General features: G+C 37.8%; 1 protein-coding gene across 16 annotated transcripts in view; it reads left to right on the plus strand.

Moving 5' to 3' along the window:
* The window catches only part of RALYL (RALY RNA binding protein like), an 832,931-nt gene that overhangs the window by 298,887 nt on the left and 509,939 nt on the right, over window positions 1-24,105 (plus strand). For 4 of the 16 annotated variants that reach the window (XM_067018142.1, XM_067018144.1, XM_067018143.1 and 1 more), the window contains exon 3: window positions 11,567-11,674. The exons of 11 other annotated variants lie outside the window; for them this stretch is intronic. In XM_067018142.1, coding sequence (XP_066874243.1) covers window positions 11,638-11,674 — 37 coding nt within the window. In that variant the 5' untranslated portion in view covers window positions 11,567-11,637. Of the gene's footprint in view, window positions 1-11,566; window positions 11,675-24,105 lie in introns of those variants that run through there. One more of the 16 variants, XM_059042739.2, reaches the window with a different exon arrangement.

Below are 24,105 nucleotides of genomic sequence, written 5' to 3' on the forward strand. Positions count from 1 at the left end.
TTTTTTTTTTTTTGGCGGTATGCGGGCCTCTCACTGTTGTGGCCTCTCCCGTTGCGGAGCACAGGCTCCAGACGCGCAGGCTCAGCGGCCATGGCTCACGGGCTTAATTGCTCCGCGGCATGTGGGATCTTCCCGGACCAGGGCACGAACCCGTGTCTCCTGCATCGGCAGGCGGATTCTCAACCACTGCGCCACCAGGGAAGCCCGATACTTAAGTTAAATAAAGAATTACTATGGTTCTTGTACAAAGAGCACCTAAAAATTGATAAGAAAAATACAACTAATCTAGTTTAAAAAATAGACAAATGATGTTAGCAGGAAATTCAAAGGGAAGAAAAGCATATGGATAATAAATATATGAAATGTTAAAAATCATTAATAGACAAATGGAAAGGGAAATAACAATGAGCTATCCATTTCACCCATCAGATTGGCAAAAACTAAACTTTTAATAATATTGAATGCTTTTGTGGCAATGTTAAAATTGGTACCCTTACATGTTTCCGGTGGAACGGTGAGTTGCTATGAATAATAATTTTGGTAGTTAAGATCATCATATCTAATAAAAATTAAAAATAAAAGTATATAATTTTACCCAGTAATCACATTGATAATTTTTCTACATAAACAAAAATGCCAATATATTAAGCATACATGCATCGAATATTTTAAAATTATTTATTGCAATGACAAAAATAAAGAAGTGTTTGCATGATAATGGTATAAGGGACTGGTTAAACAAAATATACTTAATCTGTTGTAGAAAATATTATGCAAGATTTAAAAAGAATAAGTAACTTTATATGTACTGACTTGAAAGGATGTCCACATTGTATTGTTAAGTAACATAAGCAAGTTGCAAATAACGTGTATGCTATGATACTCAAGTGTGTTAGGTAAGTTATAGCATATACAGAGACAGACACATGCACACATGTATACACACCAAGCAAAGCTATACTGTTTCAGATTTAATTAGTCAAAGACAATCAGTACAGCGAAGGAGTGAACCAGTGTACTTTAGTACTTATTCCCTTGGCCCCAAGGTCATGAGCTGGGAGACTGGAGAGGCTCAATGATTGCTACACCTGCACTCCTACTCTTTTATACTGAACGTATAAATAACCAATTGGGAAAAATTTTTAATTGTCAATCTCTGTCATGCTGTATATTGACTCACCTGTCTTTGGAATCAAATTCAGTATCAACAGCACTTCATTCCCATCTGAGAGAAGAAAGGAGAGTCAGATGCTGCCTATCCATGAACAATACATCTGCCTCCATCTTTTCAGCATCCTGGGATTCCCATTTACCATCAGCCTGCACTAGATTCTGATTCAATACCTTTTAATCTTCTTAGTTCTAAAATAGAGTTTCATCCGGGCTCCACAATTCCAAAAACATTTCCCTCTTTCATAATGTTTTTTGTGCCTAAAAATTTGATATATTCCTATATACATTTTTTGTCTATGTTTATATATGCTTCAAACAAGATGAGCAAATACACATTAAACGATTCACATTTTATTGGAGGGAGAGGAGAGATGTGTTAATATTGAAAGTAAAGATTAATTTTTATCTATAATTTTTTCCTGCGTTATTTTACTTGTTATATACTAACAATAAATTGTATGATTTTTATCAGTTAAAAACCATTTCATGAAAAGAAATAACTAAAATAAAAAATATATAGAATAATGTGGAGATTTTTGGATGATTTAATATTAAATGTAAAAATCTAAAATTGCATGAGATTAGAAATATTTTTTAAAAGGTAATCCCCAAAATAGAATAAATAAATAGCCATAAGGGAAATTTATTAAAATTTTAACAATAGTTGTTAGGTGGTAAGATTAAAAAGATAAGGTTCATAAAAATGTTGGCAATAGTATATTGTGCATAGAATCACTGAATATATGGTGACTATTTTTGTTTATTTTCTCATTTTTACTCGTGTAATTATCATTATGTGTTTAAGCTTGTTTTTCTATTTTGTGTATCTTCTTTATATTTGTTAGCATATTGTGGTACAGAACTTCATAATTATTATTTAAATGGTAGCAGTGACAAAGTTAAATTAAATTGACCATGACGTTAGAATGATACTATTCTCTGCAACTCCTGATTTGTTTCTATGCATTATTGTTTTTGTCCCTTTATGACCAACTCTGTTCCAACTAGATCACCATGCTGTCAGTAATATTTTAAGTGTTTACTATGTACCCAGGCATTGTAATAATTGCCTTCATATCCTTTTCGGGTTTCTGAGAAAAGTGACATCATTATCCTAAATTTACAAATAGGGTAAATAGAGGTGAAGGAAGTTACATATCTTTCTCAAAGACATGCAACTGCTGGGAAATTGTGCTGCCATTTGAACCAAGGTCATCTGATTCCATATTCTATGATTTTAGTATTCTGTTATTGTCTCCAGGTCTGTAATTGAATTCATAGAACATTGGATTTTTCTAAGTTTTATCTTTGTCATTAATTATTACAAACTTTATAATTCAAATTATCATTTTCTAAAACACTGGTAATCAAAATATTTTATGAAGTATTAGGTTATTAGATTGTTTCAGATTTGGAAATATATTTATTTATGCTAAATGAAACAATGATCTTTCTTATGACAAGGAAGTTAAGTAGTTTTTCTAAATCCCATTAGGATTAAAAATGGTTTTGAAATTTTAGTCAAATAATAGATTAGGTCGCAGTAGACTAATTTCCAATTACTTTGTATTTTGTCCAAAAATACGGTTTAAATTATTCAGCAGATAAAAAAATAAATCTACATTCATAAGATACACATACTATTTGTGACCTTTAAATAGCTTAGTTGAGCTGGAATACAAGTAAAAATTTACCTGGTTGAAATATCATTTTTAGATTGAATCCTTTCAGCCTAAATCAATCTGTTCTTTAAAGTTTCATGATACCTGATATTTTGCTCTCTTCTGAAGGTAACAAAGGCAATATAAGTTTCCACATCTGAAACCTGTCATAAGGCAGAGCTCAGTTTAACCAAAAACTGTATAGACTTATGTAATCAGAGAAAAGCTGTCATCTAGTTGGTATTTATCTAGAAACCACTATACTTTGACAAAAGTGTCTAGAACATACGATAGAACTGGTTTTTCTTTTTTCCCATCGGCATGGTAAATTAATGATAGTGGAGTTTGTATTGTCCTCCACTATTTCTACTCTGCACTTTCCCTGTCCCATCTCCTTTTCTTAAAGAAAAGCAAAAATGTTCTAGAATTACTAGGATACTATCCCCAAAGCCTATTTATCCATCAGATCTAGAAACATAATTGTTTGAGTTGGAGATTCTGTTTTGATTGATTCTTATTAACTTCAGGTGCACAGAATTAAATTAATAATTCTTGGTTAACGAGACACAGGCATTATTGGTCCATATGTGACCCATTTTATTTTAATTAATTATTTAATTATCAGATACTGAAATCTAATTATTAATTCTTCAAACGTGTCATTCTTAGTAAAGCAATATGCAGAGATTGTGGCTGGGTGGGATAAACTAATAGCTTTCCAGTCTGAAATGCAGGCTGTGGCATCTGGTTAGTATCTTGCAATTAGGAGGAAACAAAAAGGTCCACCTAAGTACAAAGTATATTAATTTGCCATCAAGGATGGATTGTCAAGTCTCATTAAGCACATACGGTTTTCGTTTGCTCCTTTGCTGCTCTGTGACACAGGAGATAAGCCCGAGTGACTTTACAGCTAACAAAGGTTTATTTTTCCCTCTAATGGCAGGGCACAGGTTTGGCACAGAGGTCTTACTCTGTATTCACAGAGGTGAGCTTTAGCCAGAGACTTTGGACATTGGCATAGGCAATTACAAGCCATTTGCTTGGGTTTATATTTCACACAGTAATTATTAGGTCCTGATAACAGTATATTTCACAATTAGCTAAAAGAGAATTTTAAGTTTTTGATCTGGAAAGCCTTGTATACAAAGCTAACCCTTTCTGAAGGAGGGAAATCAAGGGCATATTTCACTAGTTGATACCTGGCAGTAGATTAATGACTGACATTTCCAAGACTGTGTCGAAGAATGTAAATAAATACTTAACTTGATGCATTAGAGTCAATGTGCTCTTGTCTCTACCATTGTAAAGGGAAATGATTCAGAGAAGAAATTAAAGGAAGGCATGTTAGGCACATGGAAAAGGTCTTACAGTACTTCAGAAACACTATTTTTTTAAAAAGATTATCATCCCTCAGAATAGAATTCTCGTACAATGTAATGTTCAGGTTTGCACACCTTGGAAAGAAAGTAAGATCCTCTAATTTGTGAACAAGGTAAACACTTTTCCAAGTATTACTTTTGACCATCACTAAAGTTACAATGAATGAATTAATCCAGTGGTTTATACTAAAATGCATCACAAACAGAAAGAGTGCTGTATAATATAAATGCTGCTAAATTAGGTGTTAACTGGTCCCTAGTACTCAGCTCTGTAGCTGTATGATCAATATCACTGGATATTTGAGCCTTAGTTGGCTTCTGTGTAAACAACCCCAGTGATACAAGTCCCATCTACTTCACAAGGTTATAAAAATCAATGAGATAATAGTAATTAAGCATTTCGTGAGCTTCAAATTACTATATAAATATAAACATAGGCTAATAAAAATCTCGAAAGGAAATGTAGTGTGACAGATATGCTGATCATTAACATTTATTAAACGAGTACTATTTGCTAAGTACTGCACAAATTATCTGTAATATTTTTTTAAACTGAAGTTTTCAAAGTTTGCCTTGTGATTGAGTTTTATCTTATAAAATATATAACCCATTTTACTCAGAGGAAATCAAGAATGTGAAGAAGTTAGGCATTTGGCCTTTGGTCAGGGGTCCCCGACCCCCAGACCACGGACCGGTACCAGTCTGTGGCCCGTTAGGAACCAAATCTCACAGCAGGAGGTGAGCGGCGCGGGAGCAAGCAAAGCTTCATTTGTATTTACAGCCACTCCCCATCGCTCTCATTACCACCTGAGCTCCACCTCTGTCAGTTCAGCGGCGGTATCAGATTCTCATAGGAGCGTGAACCCTACTTGAACTGTGCATGCAAGGGATCCAGGCTGCACACTCTTTATGGGAATCTAGTGGATGATCTTAGGTGGTGCTGAAGCGGTGATGCTAGCACTGGGAGTGGCTGCAAGTACAGATTATCATTAGCAGAGAGGTTTGACTGCACAGAGACCATAATAAACCAATGCGCTTGAATCATCCCAAGACCATCCCCACCCCCGTCCTTGGAAAAATTGTATTCCACAAAACCGGTCCCTGGTGCCAAAAAGGTTGGGCACCACTGCCTTAGATTATGATTCTTAAGCTACCGCTACTTCTATTGTACCAGGCTGATGATGCATTGTAAAAATTCTAATAATAAAGGAGTTCAAAGAAATCTTTTAAACTCAGACATATTTTATAAAATGTAATAATTAATTATAAGAAGGATATACATAAACATGTTAGATGAACATGAATGTGACTGTAGTTTGTAAATAAATAAATAAATTTTGGATTCCCCAAATATTTTTCTGCTTACACATTTGCTTGCCAAAATACCTTTAGAAAAAATATATACATAGCATGTTGATTTTATATATATATATATATATATATATACATATATTACATTATAAAAGGTATCTGGTTGGAGAAAGAGACATTTCTAAAAACAACACAATGCATTATATGCTACAGTTTAAAGAATTGGGGGGTTATCTGCCTGGATGGACACATCTAGGGTTGATGTGTCCACTACGGTTCACTAGGGTTGATGCTAGTACTTCAATAGGGTTCTTCAAAGGAGAGGATCTTCTCAGAATGAGAAGGAATTGCATGTTTTTGAGTGGCTCTGCTTCTTGGTCATATCCTCCAATACTGAAATTTTGAAATGAGTTGTGGTACTGAATGAGGTATAATAGCATGATGGACCTGGAATGAGGCCCACTTTGGTCTGAATCCGAACTTCACTATTTTGTAGTTATGTCACTTCAGGCGAGTTAGCCTCTGTGTGCATCATTTGTTTGATCTCTGCAATGCGAGTGACACTGCTTGCTTGTTTTTTTTTTTTTTAATTTAGTGACAACTTATGAACTGTCTAGGACAGTCTCTGACAAATATTGGAGCCCACTGAAGGGCAGCTGTTAATTATCCAACACAGAACTGACAGAATGAAGTCTAGCTAAAACCTTGATAGTTCTCCTGGTTTTGTTTGTTTTGTTTTTCCCCTTAGTTGCTCTTTCTTTTCTTTTTCCTCTTCTTAAGTTTCAGACAACGAAAAGCTATTCTTCTGGGTTTTTGTTGTTGTTGTTGGTGGTGGTTTTTTGTTGGTTTGTCTCATTTCCTTGCTTAGAGGTTATAACTTACAACTTACACACCCAACTTAGATTGTGCCTTTTCTCTGTATACTGCGTGTACAAAAGCAAAACATATGTAAGCCCGGATATTGCTCAAGTATTACTTTTTTAACTGTATTAACAGGTAATAAGGATTAGTTGTCCATTGACTGTCAGTCCTTACATTAATGCCTTACTGAAGAAACTTACCAACCAGAAGACAGTATTTAAGAAATGATGAGGTCCATGGGTGTTGTGGCTGCTGATTCTCACTGAGGTTTGTACTCCACAGTGCACAAACTCATGATCTTGAGCCATTTCTTTAACATCCTTCTTTGAGGTCTGATATCAGGAAATGTAATATCTTGTTACATTTAGATAAGGTTTCAATGGTGTAGTTTTTAAAAATGATGCATATATTCTAAATTAACTTTCTTGTTGATAATAACTATAATAGATATAAATCAATTACCTCATAAAATATAAAATATGGAAGGAAATTAATTTTAATGAAAATGTATTTAATATAAACTCCTTCTCTGAAGATAAGAAACACCAATGTGTGACACCCACCTAGGTGTCCTGATCTACTTTAGCTTTACAAAGTAAGGAAGTAAAATGCTGCTTCTTCTAAATAATAGCATACTTGGGAATTCACTATCACTGAAGAGTCATAAGAGCTAATAATGTGGTAAGATCTTCTTAAAGTCAGATGTTGTTTGATCTCCAAGTGTTTTTAAAGTTTAACAATGGACATCAGTTTTATCTTACTCTAAGAATAGACATTATGAGCCTTCATCCAAATTCTAAGCAGTCTTTGTGTTGTGTGTGGATTGCACACAACATGGGCTACCCCAGAAAAGACACAGTGTTTCACAGATGCTAGCGTTATTACAGATGAGGAAGTCCTCTGGAGAGCCCTTGGAGTTCTAGCAGGTGGTCCTCTAGAAGTGGCTGTTATATGTAAAGTGTTTTATGGAAACTCAGAGATAATCAGATAACACTACAGATAATGCCCACTGAATATGCAATAGGTAAGAAAGTATCAGCACTCTTTTAAAAATCATTTTGGCTTCTGAACTCTCAAGACTATAAAACCTACTTGTATATTACAACATCTATGTTTTTCTGTATAAATCTTTGAAAAGTTGAGGACCTTACTGACTGTGTTTATGACCCTAAGTGACATTCAAGTTTATTTTAACAAATAAGCTACACAGCTATCAACTAAACAATAGCTACAAAGGGATAGCTATTATTTCTAAATATACTTTAGTAAAATACAGGCTTTTATTTATTTATTTATTGCGGTACGCGGGCCTCTCACCGCTGTGGCCTCTCCCGTTGCGGAGCACAGGCTCCGGACGCGCAGGCCCAGCGGCCATGGCTCACGGGCTCAGTTGCTCCGTGGCATGTGGGATCCTCCCGGACCAGGGCACGAACCCGTGTCTCCTGCGTCGGCAGGCGGATTCTCAACCACTGCGCCACCAGGGAAGCCCATAAATGAGTCAGACAGCAAGCAGCTTTGTGAGTCGGGCTTTTTGTGGCCTCTCCGGTTGCGGAGCACAGGCTCCGGACGCGCAGGCTCAGCGGCCACGGCTCACGGGCCCAGTCGCTCTGCGGCACGTGGGAACTTCCCGGACCGGGGCACGAACCCGTGTCTGCTGCATCGGCAGGCGGACTCTCCACCACTGCGCCACCAGGGAAGCCCAAGGCTTTTTTTTAATACAATGGAGGGAACCAATCCCCATACAATTTTCTTAATAGCTCTTCTTTCCTGTTTGAATCTATTGTGCATTGTGGGTGTTAAAATGTTTTCATAGCGAGGAATGTGTTTTTACACCATTTTAAAATAATGAGATCCATTTCCAGTATGGAATTGAATGTCCCTTAATTCAGTACTGAGTACATATTCCTTTCAATGCTGTTCACAAAAATTGTGAAGATGTTTTAAAGCATACCATTAACAATAGTAGTCAAAAGTATTTCTTACATATCTCTGATTCTCAAAATTGTGCCTTTTTTCCTCCAGAAATATGATAATCCCTGCCAGATTGTGTATTTCAATCTATTTAGTTTACATGTGTATTTAATTTACATAGACTCTTCTATTTGATTTAGATGGTTTGTTCATGCCAAGAAGGACAGTAATCATTCTTTGCATGTATAGGATATGTATATATGGAATAAATTTTCAGTTGAAAATTATATATATATGGAATATATCATATGTATATGTGTGTGTGTGTATACACACACACACACACACACACATACATGGAAAACTTTCAGTTGACACAACTGGGAAAAAAACATAGCTCTTGGGCTTCCCTGGTGGCGCAGTGGTTGGGAGTCCACCTGCCGATGCTGGGGACGCGGGTTCGCGCTCTGGTCCGGGAAGATCCCACATGCCTCAGAGTGGCTGGGCCCGTGGGCCATGGCCGCTGGGCCTGTGCGTCCGGAGCCTGTGCTCTACAGCGGGAGAGGCTTGCGTACCGCAAAACAAAACCAAAAACAAACAAAAAAAACATAGCGCTTGCCCATGAGATACGACAGAGCCTTTTACAAATGTTAACCTGTCAGAAGGATTTTCTCCTCCAATGGAAACTCTTACTGCTTCTGTCAGGAATTTTGACTCTCAACACAATTCATCATACAATCATTGAAGGCAGTGAATTTACCAATGAATATTGTCTTATAAAATTATCTCAAGGGCTTCCCTGGTGGCGCAGTGGTTGAGAATCCGCCTGCCGATGCAGGGGACACGGGTTCGTGCCCTGGTCCGGGAGGATCCCACATGCCGCGGAGCAGCTGGGTCCGTGAGCCATGGCCGCTGGGCCTGCGCGTCCGGAGCCTGTGCTCCGCAACGGGAGAGGCCACAACAGTGAGAGGCCCGCATACCGAAAAAAAAAAAAAAAAAAAAAAAAAAAAATTATCTCAAAATTTAAAAATAATAACCTTATTGCTATTTGTCTGGTTGGGGATTTGGAGTGGTAGTGTTGATGTAGAAGTATATATTTAATTCAAACTAACAACATCAATAAGAACTAAAAAGAATTTTAGACATGTTTTCAATAATTCATTCATTCTTAAAAATTTTTTTCATTTACAAATTTAAATGAACTCAGTGAGAGTTAAGCATCTGTGGTATTCAAAACCCTGAGCTAAATTATATCACAGAGTTAAAATGCATATTATATATATGTGTCTATATATGTATATACACATGTAATGGATAATATATTTCATTCCTGTGTTTAACTTAGTAAGAAAATAAGAGACGCATGAAAGGATAGATATAGGCCATAAGTGGTTCACTTTGATCCTACACATTTTCCCCTAAGTTGTCTATAAGGTCAAATGTACAACCATTTTATGCCTATTTGCAAAATTTTATATAATTCATTGACCAGAGAATTAACTATCTTAATTGAAACCATAACCTGAAGAAGGTATTTTGTTGCTTACATTTGGGCCTGCATGAATTCTTCTAGGATTATAGTTTGAAATATTTTAAATAATAATATGTTTTGAGAAAAATTCATATATGAAGTTTGTTTTGAAACCCTTCAGTGACAACTCAATTGAATAAAACTTTCATGTCAACCCAAGGTTAAGCGTCTCTTTAATGTCAAGAAAAGCTAGAATACCTTAACTTCAGGACACAGACTGTATAAAGCAGGAGACTCTACACTATTCTCCACTTGTCAGGGGTAAGCCTCCCTGGGTGTCCAGTCCCCAGGAGGATATCTCACTGCAGATTGTTTCCCTATCCAGGGTGGAGTTCCCTTTAGCTGTGATCCAGGTTTCATATGTGTGAGAGACACAGAGCTGTTCTGCCTGCACCTTGTCGTATTGGCTTAGTACAGACATTTGTATATTATAAACCATTTCTATCAGTGTGCATGTGTGTGTGTGCAAATTACCATATGAATATTAATTTCTATCTGTTTCATCACCTTGGAAGCTAATAGAAGCCCAATACAGCATATTTCTGAATACCTACAGTAGACTGCATATAATTGGCCAATCTCTGAAATCTAACTTTCCCAGAATTTTACCCCCACAGACTATCTCATTATTTCTAGCAGAAATTATATCATTATTTGTAGCAGCATCTCAAATTTATAGAAGAAATTTCTAATATAAATGTTCAAAAAGAGCCCTAACCAACACTATTGCCTGAGTACATGAAATGTACACTCCAGATGAAGCTTAGATCCACATAATTCTTGTGGTCCCTCTGTAGGCTATTGCAGACTTTGCTTTCAAAATCAAGGACTCAAAGAGAAAATACATAAAACATGAAGGTTATTTCTGAAATTATATGTACAGACCAAAACACTAGAACTTCTATAGCATAAGCCCTTGCCGATGATACTCAAGGGCTAGGTCATATTGTCAAAGGCAAGATACCTGTAGAATCACAACTGCTCATGAATACACAGCCTCAACCAAGGCTGTAATACGTCACTTGTTAAATAAAACCTCTCCAGTATGTTGATTCACAAGAACCCCTTTTGAGAACAATGTGCTGATTTTAAAGTTGCAATGATCTCAGATATAATATTATTTAAATCTGTGTCACTCTGTGTCTCTAGAGTTCCCTGTAAAAGCACTTTGGGAAACACCTGGTGTAAAGCACTAGAAATCAGAGTCCAAATCCAGCCTCAGAGAAGTTATCAGATTACCAGAACATTGCCTGAGAATCTGGAAGCAGTCAAAGGGGAGATGTAAATTATCCTTGGGTCAACTCTATGTATCTGAAAATGGATAAATGTAATTTTAACTGAAGAAAAACAATCTAGGGAATGACGTCCTAACTTATCCATGTATTCTGAATAATAACTCAGCTAGCATTTTTTAATGAATTCCTGTGTGCCAAATACTGTATTTAGTGCTTTACTGCATCTCATTTAAGTCTCTTAAGAGTCATATCAGTAGTTGCTATTATTATTCCTAAATTTTGGGTAAGAAATGAGTATCAGAGGTTAAATAACTTCTCAAAGTTACTCACCTAAAAGGAGGCAGAGCTGAGACTGGAATCGTTGTGTGTGTAACTCTAGTCACAGCATTCTTTAAAAGGTAGGTTTCGTCCTCAAGTCTGACAAGTTATATTAGTTATGCTAATATTAAAACCTACTCTATGTGTGTTACCAAGTCCAAGCTTGTACTGTTTGCTGCACAACAGGTCAATAAATCGAGAGACAAGTTGTTGGGGAGTAATAGCGACTTTATTCAGAAAGCCAGCAGACTGAGAAGATGGTGGACTGGTGTCCCAAAGAACCATCTTACCCAGGTTTGGATGCTAGTTTCTTTTATAGAACAAAGATTGGGGACGTGAAGTGGTAAAGTAATAAAGGCAATAGTTGCTGCAAATATTTCCCGGTTTCAGCCAGGCTTAAAGGATGTTAATTTCTTCTTTCCTGCAGGCTTTCATGGGTGGGTCTGGTCAGAATGTTTTTTGTGAACTGAAACGAATGTATTTTAGCTTAAAGTTCAGGCATGGAAGGCGGGGTTCCCAGAGATGGGCCAGTATATATGCTTTAAGTTATAGGTAACAGCAATTTAGTGATTAACTTGTAGCAAAAGCAATAGAATACAAAGGTTAAAGTAAAAGAAACAGATCTAATATGGAGTCATATTTGTTCTTCCTTATTGCATGTAGAGACTGCAAACATCTAGAGAATTAAGACACTTAAATGGCATAGTTATCTCTTACCTAGAGTCAACCCTCTTCTTACCTATTATTTCAGGAGTAAGGTCTTAACAAATGTTAACTTTTACTAAGCTTATGAATGGGTGATCATTAATAATAATCCTATAGCTTTCATTCAGAAAAGGGAATCCATAATTTTTAATTTCTACATCACCTGGGATTTTCTAATGTTTTGTGGAGATTCTGCCTTAGATAGCTAAGGGGAGGGGAGAATTGGGAAGTCTTGATTGTCATCATAGAAAATTATTTCAACAGGCCTGGGATTTATTCCACCAATGAGAAATTATGTTCTGAATAAGTTTTTTGCAATATGTGGGTTGCTAGATGCTATCATGAATAACACTGCATCTGCCTTCATAGCTGTTGAGTTTAAGGAATTTGTAAACAAGAATTTTATCTAATCTAGACATACAGTAGGCATTTTCACTATATCATTTTTATTGCTACTTAATACAACCCCAAACATTAAAGTTTGTGAAGGGAAATTCACCGTTGCACTTATTGTAGGGAATTTATTTATATTTTAGGGGAGTACAGAAATTTCAGGGGATTGGTTGTGTAATTTAAGACCTTTCACTCTAGGACAAGTCTTCCAAAGCCACATCGATAATGATTGAAAATTGTTCATCTCTGCAGGCAGTTTAGTAGCCTACATGAAATCACTTAGTGGTCTGAATTTAACTCCTGAGGGAACAGTCATGATTGACAGTTTGAACAAAGAGGACAAGAGGGGAATGGACCTGTTAAGTAGGAGTGAGTGAATTTCTCCTATGGGCCTGACAATGTTTACCTCCTGCAGTTTAGCTTTAAGTGTCCTAAGAGTTTTAAAATGGAAAAGGATGCTTTGTTCAGTGGAGGCATAGGGGGGATAGAGCAGAGTTTTATTTTAGTGAATACACAAGGATAATCCTCTTACTATTTCTCCATTGCTGGCCTCATATCGTACATCAATTAGAAATGAATATTATGATGCTTTTACTTAGAATCTCCATATTTTCTTTATTATACTTGATTAAGTGAACTACACCATACCATTTACTATTTTGTGAGTCACAAAAGAAGGCAAATACAAAGTTGTATGTTTCCTATTCTTTTATATTATTTCAGGGAAAATCTAGTTGGAGTTAGTAAATAGATGGATCTTATAGATTCTGAGAAAAAAATTATCAGAATAATCTCTGGGCATTCTCAAGATACTGTGTTACCTACCTGTCATTCTTAATATAATTTTTAATATAAATCACAGACTAAGTCTTAGCAGTTTGTGGTTATTCCTGCTTCAGCATAATGTGAATAGTTTTGGTGGTGAAGAGGCTTCTCATTATAGAACCCTTGGGCACTATAGTGATCAGTGTCTTCTTCAAGTAACTTGGAACTCTTCTCTGAAAATGCTCTAGATCCCAGAGGAAATTAGGGAAAAAGGTAGAACCCTCTCCTTACTACTGTATGTGAATTAGTATTTTAATAAGCACTTAAACCAAGATCAGGTATATAATAAGTGCTCTGTGCTTGGTAAATATAAAGTAAGTGTTGTAGAACTGCTTTTGAGATAGTTTTAATAATTTATAGACTATGTTTTAAAATTCAAACTCTCCTAAATGCAACCTGTTTAGCAATGTTTATAACAGGCATTAAAAAAGAAGAAGGGTTATGTGACAAATAATGAAATGACACTGAATACTGGTTCCATACTTTATTTTGACTGCATGGTCCCAGCCCACTGAGGGATCTTTTCAAATAGGTCTTGGTCTCTACTTGGATGTGGTTGACTAGTCACAAACCAAGGTACTGACACCTCATGGTCCATGGCTCTCTGCCAACTAATGGTTCAAATAGCAGTCCGTGTCATAGGCATGTGTCTGTCCTTGTTGTATGATCCCTGATAATATAGATGTAGCGCCGATCACAACATCTCCAGTGGTTCAGAGGGAGCTTGTTTCTTAATTGTTTCATTTCCCAAGACCTTTCTATCACAAGTGGGTACTAACCCTGATTGACCCATTTCCCCCAGTCAAGTAGAAAGAGTCTAATTATTATTGATTTGACCTCCCTATGTAACTCAAAACAATCTTCTGCCTAGGTCATGTTGACCAGTAGAAAGTCATCCTGGAAGCATAATTACTGTCATTATCTTGGACAATTTGTGTGACTAAAGGCTCTATTTTGCATAGAATATCATATGAAGTAAATTTCCTAAAATTATATCAATTTGTTCATATTCTAGAGAATATAAGTGTACCTAAGGACTTATAAGTGCATACTTTTGAGTTCTACCATCATATAGTTTTATCTCTTTGAATCTTTTGGTTTTAATTTAAAGTTTTTAGTTAATTTTTCTTATTTGTAAAAATTTCACTGGAATCTTTCACACAATGTAGTTATTGGATAAGTAGACAATGTTTACATGATCTCTGATAGAATAGATACAACATCAGTCACAACATTTCCAGTGGCTCAGAGGAAGCTTGTTTCAATGGCTGAAAACTCCAAACACAAGTGGGTTCTTAACCTTGGGATATGTGAGCTTCTATGGACTAAATGATGTCCCCTCAAAATTCATACACTGAAGTCTTAACCTCCAGTGTTATGTTATTTGGAAGAAGGGCCATTGGGAAGTACTTAGATTTAGATGAGGTTGTGAGGGTAGGGCTCCCATGGTGGGATCAGTGTCTTATAAGAAAAGTAAGAGAGGCCAGCTTGCTCTCTCCACCATGTGAGGACACAGTGAGAAGATGAAGTCTGAAAGCCAGGAAGAGAGATGTTACCAGGAAATGAATCGGTTGGCACCTTTATCTTGGATTCCCAGCCTTCAGAACTGTGAGAAACAAATGTCTGCTGTTTCAGCCACCCAGCCTATGGTAACTTGTTACAGCAGTCCAGATGACTAATGCATGAGCAAAGAAAGGAGTTACACTGATATATGCCCTAATTTACTCTTGATGCTTGGCCTTGCCCAGCCATATTCTATCATATTGGCCATGATTTCCACATTGATGTGTCTGACCCCTCACAAACCTAGGTGATGGTCTCTTAAAGACTGTAACCCTCTGCCCAATAATGGTTGGATGTGCAGTAACTCATTAAATGTTTCCCAATAGATGGTTTAACACTTATCATTACTCTGTTTACAAAATTTACTAATTTGCATTTTCCAAAATAATTTTAACTCAGTTTAACAGAAAAGTTGATTAATAACCCAAATTCTTTTTTTTAACCATTTTTATTGGGTTATAACATATAAGTTTTATGCATACAGTATTATATTTTTATTTCTTTTTTTTAACATCTTTATTTGCGTATAACTGTTTTACAATAGTGTGTTAGTTTCTCCTTTACAACAAAGTGAATCAGTTATACATATACATATGTTCCCATAACTCTTCCCTCTTTTGTCACCCTCCCTCCCACCCTCCCTATCCCACCCCCCTAGGTGGTCAGAAAGCACAGAGGTGAACTCCCTGTGCTATGCTGCAGCTTCCCACTAGCTATCTAATTTACATTTGGTAGTGTGTATATGTCCCTGCCACTCTCTCATATCGTCACAGCTTACCCTTCCCCCTCCCCATACCCTCAAGTCCATGCTCTGGTAGGTCTGTGTTTTATTCCCATCCTACCACTAATCTCTTCGTGACTTTTTTTTTTTTTTTTTTTTTTTAGATTCCATATATATGTGTTAGCATACGGTATTTGTTTTTATCCTTCTGACTTACTTCACTCTGTATGACAGATTCCAGGTCTATCCACCTCATTACAAATAAGTCAGTTTCATTTCTTTTTATGGCTGAGTAATATTCCATTGTATATATGTGCCACATCTTCCTTATCCATTCATCTGTTGATGGACACTTAGGTTGCTTCCATGTCCTGGCTATAGTAAATAGAGCTGCAATGAACATTTTGGTACATGACTCTTTTTGAATTATGGTTTTCTCAGGGTATATGCCTAGTAGTGGGATTGCTGGGTCATATGGTAGTTCTATTTGTAGTTTTTTAAGGAACCTCCATACTGTTCTCCATAGTGGCTGTATCATTTTACATTCCCACCAACAGTGCAAGAGTGTTCCCTTTTTTCCACACCCTCTCCAGCATTTATTGTTTCTAGAGTTTTTGATGATGGCCAATCTGACCGGTGTGAGATGATATCTCATTGTAGTTTGGATTTGCATTTCTCTAATGATTAATGATGTTGAGCATTCTTTCATGTGTTTGTTGGCTATCTGTATATCTTCTTTGGAGAAATGTCTATTTAGTTCTTCTGCCCATTTTTGGATTGGGTTGTTTGTTTTTTTGTTATTGAGCTGCATGAGTTGCTTATAAATTTTGGATATTAATCCTTTGTCAGTTGCTTCGTTTGCAAATATTTTCTCCCATTCTGAGGGTTGTCTTTTGGTCTTGTTTATGGTATCCTTTGCTGTGCAAAAGCTTTTAACTTTCATTAGATCCCATTTGTTTATTTTTGTTTTTATTTCCATTTCTCTAGGAGATGGGTCAAAAAGGATCTTGCTGTGATTGATGTCATAGAGTGTTCTGCCTATGTTTTCCTCGAAGAGTTTGATAGTGTCTGGCCTTACATTTAGGTCTTTAACCCATTTTGAGTTTATTTTTGTGTATGGTGTTAGGGAGTGTTCTAATTTCATACTTCTACATGTAGCTGTCCAGTTTTCTCAGCACCACTTATTGAAGAGGCTGTCTTTTCTCCACTGTGTTTCCTTCCCTCCTTTATCAAAGATAAGGTGACCATATGTGTGTGGATTTATCTCTGGGCTTTCTATCCTGTTCCATTGATCTATATTTCTGTTTTTGTGCCAGTACCATACTGTCTTGATTACTGTGGCCTTGTAGTATAGTCTGAAGTCAGGCAGCCTGATTCCTCCAGCTCCATTTTTCGTTCTCAAGATTGCTTTGGCTATTCAGGGTCTTTTGTGTTTCCATACAAATTGTGAAATTCTTTGTTCTAGTTCTGTAAAAAATGCCAGTGGTAATTTGATAGGGATTGCATTGAATCTGTAGATTGCTTTGGGTAATACAGTCATTTTCACTATGTTGATTCTTCCAGTCCATGAACATGGTATATTTCTCCACCTATTTGTATCATCTTTAATTTCTTTCATCAGTGTCTTATAGTTTTCTGCATACAAGTCTTTTGTCTCCTTAGGTAGGTTTATTCCTAGATATTTAATTCTTTTTGTTGCAATGGTAAATGGGAGTGTTTTCTTAATTTCATTCTCAGATTTTTCATCATTAGTGTATAAGAATGCCAGAGATTTCTGTGCATTAATTTTGTATCCTGCTACTTTACCAAATTTATTGATTAGTTCTAGTAGTTTTCTGGTAGCATCCTTAGTATTCTCTATGTATAGTATCATGTCATCTGCAAACAGTGACAGCTTTACTTCTTCTTTTCCTATTTGGATTCCTTTTATTTCTTTATTTTCTCTAATTGCTGTGGCTAGAACTTCCAAAACTAGGTTGAAGAAGAGTGGTGAGTGGGCAACCTTGTCTTGTTCCTGATCTTAGTGGAAATGGTTTCAGTTTTTCACCATTGAGAACAATGCTGGCTGTGGGTTTGTCATATATTGCCTTTATTATATTGAGGAAAGTTCCCTGTATGCCTACTTTCTGCAGGGTTTTTATCATAAATGGGTGTTGAATTTTGTCAAAAGCTTTCTCTGCATCTATTGAGATGATCATATGGTTTTTCTCCTTCAGTTTGTTGACATGGTGTATCACGTTGATTGATTTGCGTATATTGAAGAATCCTTGCCATTCCTGGAATAAACCCCACTTGATCATGGTGTATGATCCTTTTAATGTGCTGTTGGATTCTGTTTGCTAGTATTTTGTTGAGGATTTTTGCATCTATGTTCATCAGTGATATTGGCCTATAGTTTTCTTTCTTTGTGACGTCGTTGTCTGGTTTTGGTATCAGGGTGATGGTGGCCTCATAGAATGAGTTTGGGAGTGTTCCTCCCTCTGCTATCTTTTGGAAGAGTTTGAGAAGGATAGGTGTTAGCTCTTCTCTAAATGTTTGATAGAATTCGTCTGTGAAGCCATCTGGTCCTGGGCTTTTGTTTTTGGAAGATTTTTAATCACAGTTTCAATTTCAGTGCTTGTGATTGGACTGTTCATATTTTCTATTTCTTCCTGGTTCAGTCTTGATAGGTTGTGCATTTCTAAGAATTTGTCCATTTCTTCCAGGTTGTCCATTTTATTGGCATAGAGTTGCTTGTAGTATTCTCTAATAATCTTTTGTATTTCTGCAGAGTCAGTTGTTACATCTCCTTTTTCATTTCCAATTCTATTGATCTGAGTCTTCTCCCTTTTTTTCTTGATGAGTCTGGCTAATGGTTTATCAATTTTATTTATCTTTTCAAAGAACCAGCTTTTACTTTTATTGATCTTTGCTATTGTTTCCTTCATTTCTTTTTCATTAATTTCTGATCTGATTTTTATGATTTCTTTCCTTCTGTTAAATTTGGGGTTTTTTTGTTCTTCCTTCTCTAATTGCTTTAGGTGCAAAGTTAAGTTGTTTATTCGAGTTGCTTCCTGTTTCTTAAGGTATGATTGTATTGCTATAAACTTCCCTCTTAGAACTGCTTTTGCTGTATCCCATAGGTTTTGGGTCGTCGTGTCTCCATTGTCATTTGTTTCTAAGTACTTTTTGAGTTCCTCTTTGATTTCTTCAGTGATCACTTCGTTATTAAGTAGTGTACTGTTTAGCCTCCATGTGTTTGTATTTTTTACAGATCTTTTCCTGTAATTGATATCTAATCTCATAGCGTTGTGGTCAGAAAAGATACTTGATACGATTTCAATTTTATTAAATTTGCCAAGGCTAGATTTGTGACCCAAGATATGATCTATCCTGGAGAATGTTCCATGGGCACTTGAGAAAAATGTGTATTCTGTTGTTTTTGGATGGAATGTCCTATAAATATCAAGTAAATCCATCTTGTATAATGTATCATTTAAAGCTTGTGTTTCCTTATTTATTTTCATTTTGGATGATCTGTCCATTGGTGACAGTGGGGTGTTAAAGTCCCCTACTATGATTGTGTTACTGTTGATTTCCCCTTTTATGGCTGTTAGTATTTGCCTTATGTATTGAGGTGCGCCTATGTTGGTTGCATAAATATTTACAATTGTTATATCTTCTTCATGGATCGATCCCTTGATCATTATATAGTGTCCTTCTTTGTCTCTTGTAATAGTTTTTATTTTAAAGTCTATTTTGTCTGATATGAGAATTGCTACTCCAGCTTTCTTCTGATTTCCATTTGCATGGAATATCTTTTTCCATCCCCTCACTTTCAGCCTGTAAGTGTCCCTAGGTCTGAAGTGGGTCTCTTGTAGACAGCATATATATGGGTCCTGTTTTTGTATCCATTCAGCCAGTCTGTGTCTTTTGGTGGGAGCATTTAATCCGTTTACATTTAAGGTAATTATTGATATGTGCATTCCTTTTACCATTTACTTAATTGTTTCGGGTTGTTCTTGTAGGTCTTTTCCTTCTCTTATGTTCCTTGCTTAGAGAAGTTCCTTTAGCATTTGTTGTAAAGCTGGTTTGGTGGTGCTGAACTCTCTCAGCTTTTGCTTGTCTATAAAGGTTTTAATTTCTCCATCAAATCTGAATGAGATCCTTGCTGGGTAGAGTAATCTTGGTTGTAGGTTTTTTTCCTTCATCACTTTAAATATGTCCTGCCACTCCCTTCTGGCTTGTAGAGTTTCTGCTGAAAGATCAGATGTTAGCCTTATGGGGATTCCCTTGTGTGTTATTTGTTGTTTTTCCCTTGCTGCTTTTAATATGTTTTCTTTGTATTTAATTTTTGACAGTTTGATTATTTTGTGTCTCGGCGTGTTTACCCTTGGGTTTATCCTGTATGGGACTCTCTGTGCTTCCTGGACTTGGTTGAATATTTCCTTTCCTATATTAGGGAAGTTTTCAACTATAATCTCTTCAAATATTTTCTCAGTCCCTTTCTTTTTCTCTTCTTCTTCTGGGACCCCTATGATTCGAATGTTGGTGCGTTTAATGTTGTCCCAGAGATCTCTGAGACTGTCCTCAGTTCTTTTCATTCTTTTTTCTTTCTTCTGCTCTGCAGTAGTTATTTCCACTATTTTATCTTCCAGGTCACTTATCCGTCCTTCTGCCTCAGTTATTCTGCTACTGATCCCGTCTAGAGTATTTTTCATTTCATTTATTGTGTTGCTCATCATTACTTGCTTCCTCTTTATTTCTTCTAGGTCCTTGTTAACTGATTCTTGCAATTTGTCTATTCTATTTCCAAGATTTTGCATCATCTTCACCATCATTATTCTAAATTCTCTTTCAGGTAGATTGGCTATTACCTCTTCATCTGTTAGGTCTGGTGTGTTTTTATCTTGTTCCTTCATCTGCTGTGTGTTTTTTTGTCTTCTCATTTTGCTTATCTTACTGTGTTTGGGGTCTCCCTTTTGCAGGCTGCAGGTTCGAATTTCTATCTATTTTTGGTGGCTGTCCCCAGTGGCTGAGGTTGGTTCAGTGGGTTGAGCAGGTTTCCTGGTTGGGGGGACCAGTGCCCCTGTTCTGGTGGATGAGGCTGGATCCCCTCTCCCTGGTGGGCAGGTCCACGTCTGGGGGCGTGTATGGGGATGTCGGTAGCCTTACTGTGATTCTAGGCAGCCTCCCTGCTAATGGATGGGGCTGTAGACCTGTCTTGCTCTTTGTTGGGTATAGGGTGTCCAGCACTGTCCGTTGCTGGTCCTTGATTGAATCTGGGTCTTGGTGTTGAGATGGAGATCTCTGGGAGATTTTCGCCGTTTGATATTATGTGGAGCTGAGAGGTCTCTTGTGGACCAGTGTCCTGAGGTTAGTTCTCCCACCTCAGAGACACAGCCTTGACACCTGGCTGGAGTGCCAAGAGCCTTTAATCCACACGGCTCAAAACAAAAGGGAGAAAAAAATAGAAAGGCAAGAAAGGAAGGAAGAAAGGAGGAAGGGAGGGAGGAAGAAAGGAAGGGAGGGAGGAAGAAAGGAAGGGAGGAAGGAAGGAGGGAATAAAGAAAGGAAGGGAGGGAGGAAGAAAGGAAGGGAGGAAGGAAGGAGGGAATAAAGAAAGGAAGGAAGGGAGGAAGGAAGGAGGGAATAAAGAAAGGAAGGGAGGGAGGAAGAAAGGGAGGAAGGAAGGAGGAAATAAAGAAAGGAAGGGAGGAAGGAAGGAGGGAATAAAGAAAGGAAGGGAGGGAGGAAGGAGGGAATAAAGAAAGGAAGGGAGGGAGGAAGAAAGGAAGGGAGGGAGGAAGGAGGGAATAAAGAAAGGAAGGGAGGGAGGAAGAAAGGAAGGGAGGAAGGAAGGAGGGAATAAAGAAAGGAAGGGAGGGAGGAAGAAAGGAAGGGAGGAAGGAAGGAGGGAATAAAGAAAGGAAGGGAGGAAGGAAGGAGGGAATAAAGAAAGGAAGGGAGGGAGGAAGGAGGGAATAAAGAAAGGAAGGGAGGGAGGAAGAAAGGAAGGGAGGAAGGAAGGAGGGAATAAAGGAAGGAAGGGAGGAAGGAAGGAAGGAGGGAAATAGGAAAGAAAGGAGGGAAGAAAGGAAGAAAGAAAGGGGAGAAGACAAAATAAAGTAGGGTAAAATACAGTTATTAAAATAACAAAATAATTATTAACAAGAAAAATTTCTATTAAAGAAAAAAAAAAAATAAAAGACCAAAAAAAAAAAAAAAAGGTCGGTCTAACCCCAGGACAAATGGTGAAAACAAAGCTACACAGACAAAATCTCACACAGCAGCACCCACATACACACTCACAAAAAGAAAAAAGGGGAAAATAATAGTATATCTTGCTCCCAAAGTCCACTTCCTCAACCTGGGATATTTCGCTGTCTATTCAGGTTTTCCACAGACGCAGGGCACTTCAAGCTGACTGTGGAGCTTTAACCCACTGTTTCTGAGGCTGCTGGGAGGGACCTCCCCCTCTCTTTGTTCGCACAGCTCCTGGGGCTCAGCCCTGGACCTGGCCCCGCCTCTGCGCGCAGGTCGTCCGAGGGCGTCTGCCCTTCGCTCAGAGAGGGCGGGGTCAAAGGAGCAGCGTTAACGGAGCAGCTGATTCGTGGTCTCTGGCTCACTCAGGCGGAGGTGGGGGCACGGATGTGGGGCGAGTCCGCGGCGGCAGAGGCCGGCTTGACGCTGCACCGGCCCGAGGCGCGCTGCGCGTTTTCCCGGGGAAGCAGTCGCAGGATCCCGGGACCCCGGCACTGGCGGGCTGCACAGGCTCCCGGGAGGGCCGGTGTGGAGAGTGACCTGCGCTCGCACACAGGCCTCTTGGTGGCGGCAGTAGCAACCCTAGCGTCCCACACCCGTCTCTGTTGTCCGTGCCGACAGCCGCAGCTCGCGCCCGTTTCTGGAGCTCCTTTATGTGGTGCCCTTAATTCCCTTTCCTCGCGCCTCAGGAAGCGAAGAGGCAAGAAAAAGTCTCTTGTCTCTTCGGCAGCTCCGCGCCCATTTCTGGAGCTCCTTTAAGCGGCGCGCTTAAACCCCTCTCCTTGCGCAGCAGGAGGTAAAGAGGGAAGAAAAGGTCTCTTGCCTCTTCGGCAGCTCCAGACTTCTCCCGAACTCCCTCCCGGCCAGCCGGCCAGCCGTGGTGCACTAACCCCTTCAGGCTGTTTTCACTCTGCCAACTCCAGACCTTTCCCTGGGATCCGACTGAAGCCCGAGCCTCAGCTCCCAGCCCCCGCCCGCCCCGGCGGGGGAGCAGACAAGCCTCTCAGGCTGGTGAGTGCTGATCGGCACCGATCCTCCGTGCGGGAATCTCTCCGCTTTGCCCTCCACACCCTGTGGCTGCGCTCTCCTCCGCGGCTCTGAAGCTTCCCCCTCCGCCACCCGCAGTCTCCGCCCGCGAAGGGGCTTCTAGTGTGTGGGAACCTTTCCTCCTTTATGGCTCCCTCCCACTGGTGCAGGTCCCGTCCCTATTCTTTTGTCTCTGTTTATTCTTTTTTCTTTTGCCCTACCCAGGTACGTGGGGAGTTTCTTGCCTTTTGGGAGGTCTGAGGTCTTCTGTCAGCGTTCGGTGGGTGTTCTATAGGAGAAGTTCCACGTGTAGATGTATTTCTGATGTATCTGTGAGGAGGAAGAGTGATCCCCGCGTCTTACTCTTCCGCCATCTTCTCGCTCTCCCAATAACCCAAATTCTTAACTAAGCTTGAAATGTTGCCTTACCAATATTCATTGGTTTCCAATTTTATAGTTACAATAACCAATAAAAAATCATTAACTTTTTATAACTATAATTGTTACATTATCTATACTTATATATTTATTTTTTTGCTCACCAGTCAACTACTTGATCTCAATCTCTAGATGAAAAATACTTATTTCTCAGTAGCTAATGATTCTTTTCAAATCTACTCACTGCTATGAAGATATTTTAGCTAACATAGTTTGCTTTACAAAATTAATGCCATTCTTATTTATATAGTAATTTTTTCAATTGCTTACACAATTTTATTAAATTTTTATGTTCTGCCTTGAGCTATTGAATGAATTTGCCTCATTTTTAAAACATTTCTACATCATATTGTCATTTTAAAACATGTTTCTTCCAAAAATATATCATATTAATCAATTTCTATGAAATTTATCATATCACCTTTATTATTAGTGAGTCCTTATTAAAAGAAAACTATTTTACATTTTTAAATATTTTTACACATAGATTTGTAATTAAAAAGGAAAATGAAAAATGGGTTTCTAGTTTCTTATATGGTGCTACTGTCACAATATTTTACTCAGTTTCTGAGGCACATAGTTTTAAAAAGGTATAAAAAATAATTTGATGTGAATATAATTAATATTTTTTCAAAAACTGTGTAACTAGGAAATTTCACTTTTTTTCTGAATATCATTCATAATTGTAGCAACTCAATTGCAATACTAAGATAGAAGGGCTATCTATCTTATCAAATGTTTTAATATGTAGTGTTTTTAATTTCTATATTATCAACCATTAAATTTTTAATAAACATTGAACACATACTAT

This window comes from Kogia breviceps, chromosome 17 (assembly GCF_026419965.1).
Source record: "Kogia breviceps isolate mKogBre1 chromosome 17, mKogBre1 haplotype 1, whole genome shotgun sequence".
NCBI lineage: Eukaryota > Metazoa > Chordata > Mammalia > Artiodactyla > Physeteridae > Kogia > Kogia breviceps.